General features: G+C 50.5%; 1 protein-coding gene across 28 annotated transcripts in view; it reads right to left on the bottom strand.

Annotated features, from left to right (window-relative positions):
- Positions 1 to 2,631: 2,631 nt before the first annotated feature.
- ARHGEF2 (Rho/Rac guanine nucleotide exchange factor 2) overlaps positions 2,632 to 13,117 on the bottom strand; it is a 53,058-nt gene continuing 42,572 nt past the window's right edge. For 16 of the 28 annotated variants that reach the window (XM_054458157.2, XM_054458162.2, XM_063654610.1 and 13 more), the window contains 9 exons: positions 10,622 to 10,689; positions 8,372 to 8,572; positions 7,859 to 7,978; positions 7,665 to 7,732; positions 7,487 to 7,522; positions 7,229 to 7,279; positions 6,575 to 7,018; positions 6,015 to 6,228; positions 2,632 to 3,787 (listed from right to left, as the gene is read on the bottom strand). In XM_054458157.2, coding sequence (XP_054314132.1) covers positions 3,714 to 3,787; positions 6,015 to 6,228; positions 6,575 to 7,018; positions 7,229 to 7,279; positions 7,487 to 7,522; positions 7,665 to 7,732; positions 7,859 to 7,978; positions 8,372 to 8,572; positions 10,622 to 10,689 — 1,276 coding nt within the window. In that variant the 3' untranslated portion in view covers positions 2,632 to 3,713. The remainder of the gene's footprint in view (positions 3,788 to 6,014; positions 6,229 to 6,574; positions 7,019 to 7,228; positions 7,280 to 7,486; positions 7,523 to 7,664; positions 7,733 to 7,858; positions 7,979 to 8,371; positions 8,573 to 10,621; positions 10,690 to 13,117) is intronic. The other 12 variants (XM_054458172.2, XM_054458182.2, XM_063654363.1 and 9 more) reach the window with 1 other exon arrangement.

The following is a 13,117-nucleotide window of genomic DNA, read 5'->3' as shown; positions in this document are numbered from 1 at the left end:
GGACAGGGGCTCCTCTTTGGTTCCTGTATTGAGATGCATCAATGATAAAGGTTAGCCATCAGAAGGATTTTCTGGGAGGCAGCCCCTAGAAAGGAGGGAGGCAGAGGGAAGATGAGGTAGAGCTCCCACTTCCACTGCCCCCCGCCCCCCTGCCCCAGGCTCTCTGGCATGACTTGTAACCTACGAGGACACAGGCTGCTCAGGCTCCTGGGGCAGCAGCTGGGAGCAGTGCCACCTTATTAAGTGCAGAGCGCCCTGTGAAGGGGGAGGCCACAGACAGTGCCTCCAGGTGCCCCCTGTCCCAGTTCCTTTAATTGCCGGGCAGAGAAGGCTCCAAAGAGGCACCCAATTCACAACAGATTAAGCAATGTGAAAGGAACTTAATTAGCCTCTTGTTTAATTTCCTCTTTTTGATGATGTTTAAACTAGTTCCAAAACTCCAGGTCTATTCCTAGCCCATGCAGGCAATGGAAAATCCCTCCCCACCTAAGCACCCATCTTCCCACCCCAGCAGCTCCCTCTGACGGCTTTGCTGGGCTCCGGATATTGGCTCCTCTGGGGGCATCTCTGCTTTATGGGCCCCAGAGGTAAATATTGACAAAGTGTACACAGGTCCAAGTTAGAGATGAATGCATGCACAAAGACCTACTCTTGTGGGGGAGTGGAAGGAGGAGGGTGCAGTGGAGGATGGAGAAGGGAGGGCTGGGCAGAGCAGGTGGCCTGGAGCTCCCCTTGGAACAGAGGGAAAGCAATGTTTTGGTGAGAACCTGGGCCCTGGCTCCCTGGAACACCAAGCCAAATGGCTTTGAAACTTCAGCAGGAGGGACAGAGGTTAAGGCTGTGGGTTCCCAAAAGTGGGTTAGGGAGGGGACAGGGGACACAATGGTCAAAGATGTGAGGAAGAGGCCTAGTTCTCAGAAGTAGCCACATCAGACAAATGCTTGTGCCCCATGTTCTGGGGCTGAAGAGTGTGTGTGTGTGTGTGTGTGTGTGTGTCAAAGATGTGAGGAAGAGGCCTAGTTCTCAGGAGTAGCCACATCAGACAAATGCTTGTGCCCCATGTTCTGGGGCTGAAGATTGTGTGTGTGTGTGTGTGTGTGTGTAGGGGGTTGGTACAGGGTGGCAGAAGGGACAGCACTGCTTGGAAGAAAGCAGCAGGGGACTTCACACCCACTGTGGGCTGTCTCCAGGTTTCCATGTTCTCTGCTGACCAGCATCTCTCATTGGATCTGTGGGCATTCTGGGAGAGCCTGCATTCCCCTTTCTTGGTGGTCTCTGCATGCTGTCTAATATCCTCCCCCCACCCCCACCTACCTTCCTTCCCCACCTAAAGGCGCCACCCTCACAGCTCTGGGTCTGAGCTACTTCCAGCTGACCTGGCAGACAGCTGCTGAGCCCTGTGTCCCTGTGTGTGAAATGTGAAGCCCTGGTGTTTTTGTTTTTTTTTCTCCAGGCAGGGTCTTGCTCTGTCACCTAGGTTGGAGTGCTGGAGTGCAGTGGCACAATCTCGGCTCACTGCAACCTGTGCCTCCCAGGTTCAAGCAATTCTCCCACCTCAGCCTCCCAGGTAGCTGGGACTACAGGTGCCCGCCATCACGCCCGGCTAATTTTTGTATTTTTAGTAGAGATGGGGTTTCACCATGTTGGCCAGGCTGGTCTCGAACTCCTGACCTCAAGTGATCCACCCAACTCAGCTTCCCAAAGTGCTGGGATTACAGGCGTGAGCCACTGCACCCAGCCAGCCCTGGTATTTTTAGGCAGAGTAGCCAAGAGAGAAAAGTGGTGGACTGGAACTAAGAAGGCCGGCCCCTTCCTGGCCTGGCAAGCTTCGTGCACCTAGGTTTCCCGGCCCGTAAAATGAGAACAATTCCCCATTCTCAGGATCCCCGTAATGGCTGAGAAAGCACCTTGTAAAGGCTTGATGCTGGTGGATGAGAGTTACAGAAGGGGAGGGTGCTGGCTGCTCCCCCAGCCTGCTCCCCACGTGACTTCAATTCCTCTTTCTAGCTGAGGGCCTGAGCCCCCTTCTCCTGATCTGACCCCACGGACTCCAACAGGGATGTGAATTCATACCAGCATTTATACAACCCTAGACTCTCACCTCCTCCCCTCCCCCACAGCCCCAAAGTAAGTACCAACCGGGAACAGGAAGTAAAACCAACTAAAACCAAGAACTGAAACCAGCTCATCTCTTACTGCCTCTCAAAGAGGGACAGTAAATGAGCAGCTCCTGTGATGGGTAACCCCAGGGCCCGACATCATGGAGATGAACAAGGGCCTAGTGGGGGCTGGATCTGACAATGAATGACACTGGGGATGGGGGCAATAGGTGGAGGTGATTGCTGAGCATGGCATACAAATACGATGAATGCACGTTTCCTGATACCGGAATTCCCAACATTGAAATCTGTGTGCCCCCTTTGTTTTTATCCTTGTATTTGTGAATTTAAAAAAAAACAAAAAAAAAGATTTGCAGTGGTTACTTTTGTTAGTGCCCCCTCTCTTCAGTGAGGCAGAGGCTGTCCTTGCGGTGAGAGGAAAAGGCCCCTTTCAGAGGAACTTAGGTCACTGCCTGGCTCTCTCCTACCATCCTCCTCAGAATTGGCAGACATTATGGAAGACAGTACCTTATGGAGTTCCAGGTTTTTAATTTTCCCTGAATTTTTTTTTTAAACAACAAAATTGTCAAGAAAAAAAAAAACTGGGGCTGGTCGACATTTGGGGGCAGGGGTTCCACTGAAAAATCCCCCAAATTCACGCTGAGGTTTCAGGTCATGGTTGCTGAGGTGGAAGATGAGGTCAGGGCTCCTGGAGATTTCCCAACCCACCCTAGAACTTGTTTCCAAATGGCTGGGGAAGAGGTCAGTGTAGGTCCCCCCGTTACTGCAGATGAAGGCAGAAGTCATTGTCTCCCCCACCCCTCAACTTCTTCAGAGATGTGGAGATAGGAGGCTTCGATCTCTAATTGCCTATGATCTCTTAAAAATATAAAACACGTGCAGTTGACTTTGGTACAAAAAAGAAAAGAAAACAACAACAAAACATTCTGGTCCCTGTGGGTTTTTTCCCTCACCCCCAACAAACCATTATGGCCACCCCAACCTTTATTCCATCAACTCCAGGAAGCCAGGTTATCTCCCAGGGCTTCCATGAAGGATGGAGAAAGGGAGAACAGCAGTAAGAAGTTGAGGGGAGAGGAGAAAGGGACATGGCCCTGCCCACAGCCCTCCTTTATTTAAAGGGCAGTAGGGTGCTGTGGCTGCAGCCTCTCCTCCAAGACGAGTGTTGCAGGGGAGGGCCGTTAGGGCAAGAACCCAGCAGCTGCGTGGATGAGCCTGAATATACCCCAATAGTGTTCAAGGACAAGGCCCTCTGATCCCTATGGCTTGGTTCCCACGTCCCTGGTCCTTTAAATCTCCCCTCTCCCCCCATAACTAATAAACAATAAATAAATAAATTTTCCTAAAGTTGGGGGAAGAAGGCATGAACCACTGGCATCTGTGGTGTAGCTTTCGGATGCCCCAGGGGGTATTGTGGCCTAATTCCCCCAGCTTCTTAAATGGCCCCAGGTATCCAAGGATCCCAAGAGCTGGCAAGGACAATTTGCAGTTCTTTCAAATGTTCCCTCATCATTGGCAAATTGGAGTCCCCAAGGTTAGCCCCCCTCAGTAATGTTCTTCAGTGGGGCACGGGGGCAGGGGGGAGGGGCCCCCTTAGCTCTCGGAGGCTACAGCCTCCCCGTCGCGGCTCTCCGTCTCCTCCGGGATGTCCTGCATTCTGGTAAAGTCTGAAGGGGGACAGGACAAAGCCAGTGAGTGAGCAGAGACTCCCATGAGGAACTGTACCCCTAGACTAATGCCTCCCCATCTGCAGGCTCAGGGGGCTCTGGGGCTGTGAAGGGATGACAGGGTTCTGTAAATTCTTGGGTGAGAGGAAAACCTTTGGCAACAAAGTAAGCAAGGTATCCATACCTAGGTACCGGATACACTTTTACAGTATCCAAAGATACAATTTGATTAGGAAAATACAAAATACTTTAAGGTTAAAGCTTTTGGTAATTTTTTATTTCATGAACCAACTGTAAAAACTTGAAGTTCTTTGAAACTTTTTTTACTTTAAAAACTGGACCCACGGCTCGTGCTTATAATCCCAACACTTTGGGAGGCCAAGGTGGGAGAATCACTTAAGGCCAGGAGTTGGAGACCAGCCTGGCCAATATGGTGAAACCCCATCTCTACTAAAAATGCCAAAAATTAGCTATATGTGGTGGCATGCGCCTGTAATCCCAGCTACTTGGGAGGCTGAGGAACAAGAATTGCTTGAACTTGGGAGGTGGAAGTTGCAGTGAGCCGAGATTGTGCCACTACACTCCAGCCTGGGTGACAGAGCAAAACTGTCTCAAAAAAAACAAAACAAAAAACTATATCTTCCCAGGCACAGTGGCATGTACCTGTAGCCCCAGCTACTTGGGAGGATCACTTAAGCCCAGGAGTTTGAGTCCAGCCTCGGCAACAGCACGAGACCATCTCTCTAGCATAAAAAATTTTAGAGCGAGATCCTGTGTCTGGGTCCTCGGGTCTCTTTCTGTTGCCCAGGCTGGAGCAATCACGGAGCACTGTCAACTCAACCTGCTGGGCTCAAGTGATCCTCTCACTTCACTCTCACTCTCTGTAGCTAGCACTACAGGCGCACTCCACCACACCTGGCTAATTAAAAAAAATTGGGGGGGCCAGGCACGGTGGCTCACGCCTGTAATCCCAGCACTTTGGGAGGCCAATGTGGGTGAATCACCTGAGGCCAGGAGTTCGAGACCAGCCTGGCCAACATGGTGAAACCCCATCTCTACTAAAAAATACAAAAAAAATTAGCCAGGTGTGGTAGTGCATGCCTGTAAATCCCAGCTACTCGAGAGGCTGAGGCAGGAGAATCACTTGAACCCAGGAGGCGGAGGTTGCAGTGAGCTGAGATTGTGCCACTGCACTCCAGCCTGGGTGACAGAGCGAGACTCCATCTTAAAAAAATTAATAAATAAAATAAAATAAAATAGGCCAGGTGCAGTGGCTCACACCTGTAATCCCAGCACTTTGGGAGGCCAAGGCGGGCAGATCATGAGGTCAGGAGATTGAGACCAGCCTGGGCAACATGGTGAAACCCTATCTCTTCTAAAAATACAAAAATTAGCTGGGCGTGGAGGCATGTGCCTGTAGTCCCAACTACTCGGGAGTCTGAGGCAGGAGAATCACTTGGACCTGGGAGGTGGAGGTTGCAGTGAGCAGAGATCTCACCACTGTACTCCAGCCTGGCAACAGAGTGAGAATTCCATCTCAAAAAAAAAAAAAATTTAGCCGGGCGTGGTGGCTCATGCCTGTAATCCCAACACTCTGGGAGGCCGAGACAGGTGGATCGCGAGGTCAGGCGTTCAAGACCAACCTGGCCAACATAGTGAAACCCCATTTCTACTAAAAATACAAAAATTAGCTGGGCATGGTGGTGGGCGCCTGTAATCCTAGCTACTCGGGAGGCTGAGGCAGGAGAATCGCTTGAACCTGGAAGGCGGAGTTTGCAGTGAGCCAAGATCATGCCACTGCACTCCAGCCCAGGCAACAGTGCCAGACTCCATCTCAAAAAATAATAATAATGAAATAAATTAAATAAAATAAAAAAATAAAATAAATGAATTTTTTTTTTGTAGAGGAGGTGGTTCTCACTATGTTGCCCAGGCTGGCCTCAAAATTCTGAGCTCAAGCGATCGTCCTGCCTTGGCCTCCCAAAGTGTTAGGATTACAGGCATAAGGCACCACGCCTTTTTAAAAAAGAATCTATTTTTACTTCTAAAGGTTGGGAATCACCAACCAGTTGGAGGAGAGGCCCCTCCTGCTTCCTAGAGTTCCACCACCCATTCATCATCAGACAAAACAGGAAGTCCCTCCCTAGAGTTACTAAAAGCCTCACAGGTCAGTTAGGGCCCATTTGGAAGCCACAGCCCAAAGGCCTGTACCCAGGCTGCACTCTACCTCTGGTCCATGTCTCCGCCAGGGTCTCACCTCGTGGACTGTGGGGCGGAGACAGACGGCTGCTACCTTCCTCCTCGCTGCCGGTGTCAGGGTCACTGCTGTCTTGCAGCCGCTCTTCGGGGCTCCCCAGTTCCTGCCTCTCTCGGTCCTCAAAGTGTCGATGGACAGAGCGAGTAGTGACAGGTAGATCCAGGCGGTCAGTGCCTCGGCTGGGCTGTGGACAGTGGGCAGGAAGAACAGCAGGTCAGGGACTGAGTAGTGTGAAGACTGAAGGTTCTCCTTGGCTGAAGGCAGCAGCTCTCCCCCCTGGGGTTCACCCATGACTCCCCTTCAGGAGATCCACCACCAACTGGCCTCTTTCAGCACCACGACCCAAGTTAGTTTCCTCCACCCCTGCACCCATCTACATTTCTTTTCAGTTCTCCAACCAGTATCTCAATATCCTTCAACTCGGTTGCCTGATTGCATTTGGGCTCAAATTCCCAATGGCCCAATTTCTTTCGGGCTCCATGGACCCTTATGTCCACCCCAGGTCCATTCACCACTGCAGGCCACCTTACCTGTGGGGGGTTGAAACTCAAGTACAGGGCATCGCCTGCGGGGAGGCTGCGCCGCCGAGGATCCACAGGTCTGCGGGCCCAGGGGGCCTCAGCTGGGAGTGGCTCGGTCTGGCCCAGGGCGGCCAGCTGCCTTCGAGCCTCTTCGGCCTCCCGCTCCAGCAGTGCCCGGGCCTGCTCACTCTCCCGGAGCCGGGCCTCCAGGCTGCCAGCTTCGGTTGCCCGTTCTTCACCTAGCCGCCGGCAGCGCCGTAGCTCCTCCTGCAGCAGCGCATGTTGCCGCTGCAGTAATGCCAGTTCCGTGGCCTGCTTTTCAGGGGCCACAGGGGCAGCCCCAGCCCTGCCAGCCTCCCCATCCCGAGAGTTGGCTCGGCACAGCTTCTCCCGCCGCTCAGGGCCCTCAGGGAACCGGGCTTCCATCAAAGTGTCCTGCTGGGCCACAGCTGCCTGGGAGTAGAATGCAAGCAGAAGGGTTTATCAAAACCCCTGTGCTCTTCTACCCCTCGCCCTCACCCTCCAAGGCCCAGGTCATCACTCCTGGAGAGCTTGGATTGGGAGGGTATTTAGAAAGGCCTGTTGGGATGACCATGCCCCACCTAAACAGGCATCTCTAGCCTGGCTCCTCCCCTTCCCCATTCAAGCCCTTGCCCTACTGACCTGTAGGCCATGTAGAAGTCCATAGAGATTGACCAATCGCTGTAATGCCTCCTGAGGACAGACAGGGTGGGAACAGGGCCCCAGCTTTAGGATGGGAGAACTGCCCGAAAGTTGAACAAGGGTGGGTGTGGGGACAGTAGGATCTGGAGACATACTTGAATGTAGACGCTTTCCCCACCCCACTCCAAACTGGGCTCTAACTACTCAGACTAAGAACATCCTCCCTTCAGTCTCCTATACCATCAATTCCCATCTCACCTCTTGCGGTGATCTCAGCTGATTTCCATTTCGATCCTGCAGAAATGGGCAAGAATGGGGAGTCAACAGGCACACAAATCCTGGGTCCCTGCCCCTGACAGCTTTGTGTTGAGGATCCAGAGGCTGGCTGTCCCTCTCCCACCCTCTTGCCAAGTCCCAGAACCTCTTGACGACCTACCCTCTGGCTAGAGTCTGAGTCAGCTCTGCAGAGTTCAACGGAGCCATTGAAGGTTCTGGCCTCACCATCTGTTGAGGAGAAAAGGATGGCTGAGCTCACTTCCCTGGGGCCCTGATACCACTTAATCCCTGGTACCACGCCACTGACTTTGGCCCCTCCCACCTACTACCTTGGTCCCCTGCCCTGGCACTCACTGGCAGTGACCCCAGGACTCGTGTTACCACCGCTGTCTGGTTCCAAGGGCAGGGCTGGCTCTCGGGGTGTCAAGAGCAGTTCCACTCCTGGCCCCACCAGCAGGTCTTTCAGACCCTCCACTGTGGGGAAAGAGGAAGAGGTGAGAACAGGAATGACACAGGACCCTGAGAGGAATGCCATTCACCCCCACATGTGGGACACTTGGGCATCCAGGGGAATGCCCCCTGCACTGGCGGTGGGGTTTCACTCACACAACCACTGATGAGGTAAAGGGCAGTAAATGCCTACGAGGCAGCAGGAGTCCATGCAGCATGGACGATATGGAGCAGCAGCAAGGACCACACCTCCTCCCCTGCCTTTCCCAGGAACTGGCCCAGAAGAGGCACTTAGGGCTGTTTATGGTTTATGGGGTTGGCATCCCACTTGTCTGTGTTTGTCCATGTCTAGTCACATGTCCACATTCTGTGACGGTGAGTGCTTGAGCCTGGACTCTTCCCTGGGAGCTCCCTCACCCTCACGGATGGCATCCTGCAGCAGCCGCTCGCCACGAGGGGACTCAAGGGACTCAGAGCGGAAAAGGCCCCTGGGCAGAGTGGGCAGGGCCATCCCACTGCCACCATCCTCTTCGGCCTGGAAATGGGTCATCTCAGCAAACAGCCCGACCTTCTCTCGCAGCAGCTCCACCAGTGCCCGGTCCTTCTGCTGCAACTCCACTGCAGATAAGGAACAAGTGAGCATATGAGAGGACGTAGGGGGTATGCAGGAGCGCCAGTAGAGGACAGCCCTAGGGGAGAGGGGTAGGGCGGGGCAGTGTGGCAAGACTTAATTTTGTTATTTTGGCATTTATAAAAAAGAAAAAGCTTTCTGTTGGTCAGGTGTAGTGGCTCACACCTGTAATCCCAGCACTTTGGGAGGCCAAGGCAGGTGGATCACTTGAGGCCAGGAGTTCAAGACCAGCCTGGCTAACACGGCAAAACCCTGTCTCTACTTAAAATACAAAAATTAGCCAGGTGTGGTGGCACGCGCCTGTAGTCCCAGCTACTCAGGAGGCTGAGGCACAAGAATCGCTTGAACCCAGGAGGCAGAGGTTGCAGTGAGGCCGAGATCACACCACTGCACTCCAGCCTAGGTGACACAGCAAGACTCTGTCTCAAAAAAAAAGATTTGTGGCAGGGGTTGCAGGTTGTCCAACAGTGTTCATTCTTTCCATCTTCCTTTAAAATGAATAGAAGTTTCATCTGGGCACACATGGCTGCCCAGTTAACAACTATGTTTTCCAGCCTGACTTGCACGTGACTATATTGCTACATGACTACATTCTGGCCAATGGATGTGAGCGTCTTCCAGATCTGCTCTTAAAAGAAATGGGTATAGGCTGGGCATGGTGGGTGGATCACTTGAGGCCAGGAGTTCGAGACCAGCCTGGCCAACATGGTGAAACCCTATCTCTGCTAAAAATACAAAAATTAGCTAGGCATGGTGGCACGTGCCTGTAATGCCAGCTGCTCGGGAGGCTGAGGCAGGAGAATCGCTTGAACCTGGGAGATGGAGGTTGCAGTGAGTTGAGATCACGCCATGCCACTGCACTCCACCCTGGGCGACAGAGCGAGACACTGTCTCAAAAAAAAAAAAGAAAGAAAGAAAAAGAAAAAAGGGTATAAACTCTGTTCCTTTACTCCTCTTTGCTAGGTGTGATACAGGTGTGACAGTGGGAGCTGGAGTAGCCACTTCAGACATGACATAGAGATGAAAACTTCATGTTAAAGATGGCAGCGCTGCACCACTACTCTGCACTTCCCACTTTGAACTGTTATGTTGACAGCAATAATATTCTACCTTTTTGGGGTTTTTGTTTGTTTGTTTGTTTTTTTGTTACCCAGACTGGAATGCAGTGGTGCAATTACAGTGCATTACAGCCTTGAACTCCTGGGCTCAAACAATCCTCCCACCTCAGCCTCCCGAGTAGCCAGGACTACAGGTGTGTACCATCATGCCTAGGTAATTTTTTTTTTTTTTAATTTTTGTATGTTTTGTTGCCCAGACTGGTCTCGAACTCCTGACCTCAAGAGATCCTCCTGTCTCCCAAATCCTGCTGGGATTAAAGGCGTGAGCCACTGCATCCAGCCAATCTACTTCTTTTTTTTTTTTTTTTTTTTTTTTTGAGATGGAGTCTCGCTCTGTCGCCCAGGCTGGAGTGCAGTGGCGTGATCTCAGCTCACTGCAAGCTCCACCTCCTAGGTTCATGCCATTCTCCTACCTCACCCTCCCAAGTAGCTGGGACTACAGGCACCCACCACCACCCCCAGCTAATTTTTTTTTTTGTATTTTTTAGTAGAGATGGGGTTTCACCATGTTAGCCAGGATGGTCTCGATCTCCTGACTTCGTGATCCACCCACCTCAGCCACCCAAAGTGCTGGAATTACAGGCATGAGCCACAGCGCCCGGCCAATCTACTTCCTTTTTTAAGGAAGAAGATTTTTGTGGTCTTTTTGTATAGCAGTTCAATCATACCCTAACTAATATAAGGCCTTACAGTGAAAAAGTAAGTTACTCACCCAACCTTGGTCTTCCATATTATTTTTACACACATGGTAGTATACACTTTACATTGTTTTAAACCTTGCTTTTTTCACTTAATATGTTTCGGTTGTGGATCCACACCAGCCCTCATAGAGCCATCTCATCTTTTTAACGGTTGCATAATATTCCATTGTGTGAATGTATTATAAATTACTAAGGAGCTCCTTGTGGGTGGACTTACTCTTAATTCGCCGCAGGTAAGCCTCATCCTCTGTCTCAATCAGGGGGAAGTCCTCCCTGGATGGGCATCTGGAGGGGTAACAGGTCATATGCCATTGAGAGACAGAAGCTAGGTTATAGACCAGAATCAGCCTTCCCTCCTTCCCAAACATGCCTTATGCTTCCATCTTCTGATAAGACTCCTCAGCCTCACACCCTAGCTTTAATTGAGTCTTGACCTTCTCCCTTTTCTTTCTTTTTTTTTTTGAGACGGAGTCTTGCTCTGTCACCCAGGCTGGAGTGCAAGGCCACTATCTCAGCTCACTACAACCTCCTCCTGGGTTCGTGATTCACTTGTCTCAGCCTCCTGAGTAGCTGGGATTACAGGCGCGCACCACCATGCCTGGCTAATTTTTGTATTTTTAGTAGACATGGGGTTTCATCATGTTGGCCAGGCTGGTCTCAAACTCCTCACCTCAGATGATCCGCCCGCCTCGGCCTCCCGAAGTGCTGGGATTACAGGCGTGAGCCACCGCGCCCGGCCGACCTTCTCCCATTTCTTAGCACTGATTATCTGCGTTTACTGAGATGTATCTCTCCAAAGGTCGCTTGGAAAGGCAGCACAGTGCAGAGGGTCAAGTACAGGCTTTGGCGCCAAGCAAACAGGATTCAAATCCTGGCTCCACCGTTTACCAGGTGGTAACCTCTCTATTTCCTCATTTGAAAAATGAAGGTAATATCTTCCTCATAGGTTTTTCGTTAGGATTAAATGAAATGTTAAAGTGCTTTGAACATAACAGAAGCTCAACAAATCAATTACAATGAATATTATTAATTTCCACAATTATAATTTTTTTTTTTTTGAGAGAGAGTCTCGCACTCTCGCCCAGGCTGGGGTCCAGTGACAGGATCTTGGCTCACTGCAACCTCTGCCTCCCAGGTTCAGGTGATTCTCCTGCCTCAGTCTCCCGAGCAGCTGGGACTACAGGCACGCACCACCATGCCTGGCTAAGTTGTATATTTTTAGTAGCGACAGGGTTTCGCCATGTTGGCCAGGCTGGTCTCGAACTCCAGTGGTCCGCCTGTCTCAGCCTCCCAAAGTGCTGGGATTCCAGGTGTGAGCCACAGCGCCTGGCCACAATTATGAATATTAATACTATTCATAAAGAAGCCACTACAGATCTGTCAACAGGACAGGTTATTTTGAATTGCTTTCTTGGAATAGGCAATTTCATAATTTTTTTTTGGAGATGGAGTCTCACTCTGTCACCTAGGCTGGAGTGCAGTGGCACAATCCTGACTCACTGCAACCTCCACCCCGGGTTCAAGCGATTCTCCTGCCTCAGCTTCCCGAGTAACTGGGATTACAAGCTTATGCCACCACGCCCGGCTAATTTTTGTATTTTTAGTAGAGACGAGGTTTCACCATATTGGCCGGGCTGGTCTTGAACTCCTGACCTCAAGTGATCCACCCGCCTCAGCCTCTCAAAGTGCTGGGATTACAGGCGTGAGCCACTGTGCGTGGCCTGCAATTTCATACTTTTATATGCATTTCTAAAAACCTTTTTAAAATTCCATGGTGCAGGAGTTAAAAAAAAAAAAAAAAAGGTTTACAAATTATAAAGTTGAGAACTGATTCCCTGAAAGCTAAAGAAAAATTATAAAAATCTTGGCTGGGCATGGTGGCTCATGCCTGTAATCTCAGCTCTTTTGGAGGCTGAGGTGGGCAGATAATCTGAGGTCAGGAGTTTGAGACCAGCCTGGTCAACATGGCAAAACCCCGTCTCTACTAAAAATACAAAAATTTGGCTGGGTGCGGTGGCTCACGCCTGTAATCCCAGGACTTTGGGAGGCTGAGGCAGGTCGATCACGAGGTCAAGATATCAAGACCATCCTGGCCAACATGGTAAAACCCCATCTCTACTAAAAAAACAAAAATTAGCTGGGCATGGTGGCGCGAGCCTGTAGTCCCAGCTACTCAGGAGGCTGAGGCAGCCTGGCAACAGAGAGAGACTCTGTCTCAAAAAAAAAAAAAAAAAAAAAATTTGCCTGGGGTGATGGTGGGCACCTGTAGTCCCAGCTATTTGGGAGGCTGAGGCAGGAGAATCGCTTGAATCCAGGAGGTGGTGGTTGCAGTAAGCTGAGAGCGAGACTCTGTCTCAAAAAAAATTAAAAAAAAAAAGAAAGAAAAACTGTAAAAATCTGAATTAGAATCACACTTCATTCTTTAGGCATAATCTTCCAGAATCCATTTTAAACATGTTACCTGTGCTTTATTTGATGTTTTTTCCCATCACAATTAGACACATAGTTGACTGCCTCAAATCTAATGTGTGTCCAATAGAAGCTAAAGATTTGCTGCTTTGACACACTGATTTCCTTCTTGATTCTATTGTGTTGAGTTTGTTTATGAGACTTGTTCCTCTCTAGTATCGATGCTTTCATTATCCTCTTTTTCATTCATTTTTAGAAAAATAAACATAAAATACAATACAATCCAAATAACAACCCTCTGCCT

This window comes from Pongo pygmaeus, chromosome 1 (genome assembly GCF_028885625.2).
Source record: "Pongo pygmaeus isolate AG05252 chromosome 1, NHGRI_mPonPyg2-v2.0_pri, whole genome shotgun sequence".
Taxonomy (NCBI): Eukaryota; Metazoa; Chordata; class Mammalia; order Primates; family Hominidae; genus Pongo; species Pongo pygmaeus.
Note: the sequence above shows the minus strand (reverse complement) of the source record. Positions and strands in the feature narration are given on the sequence as shown.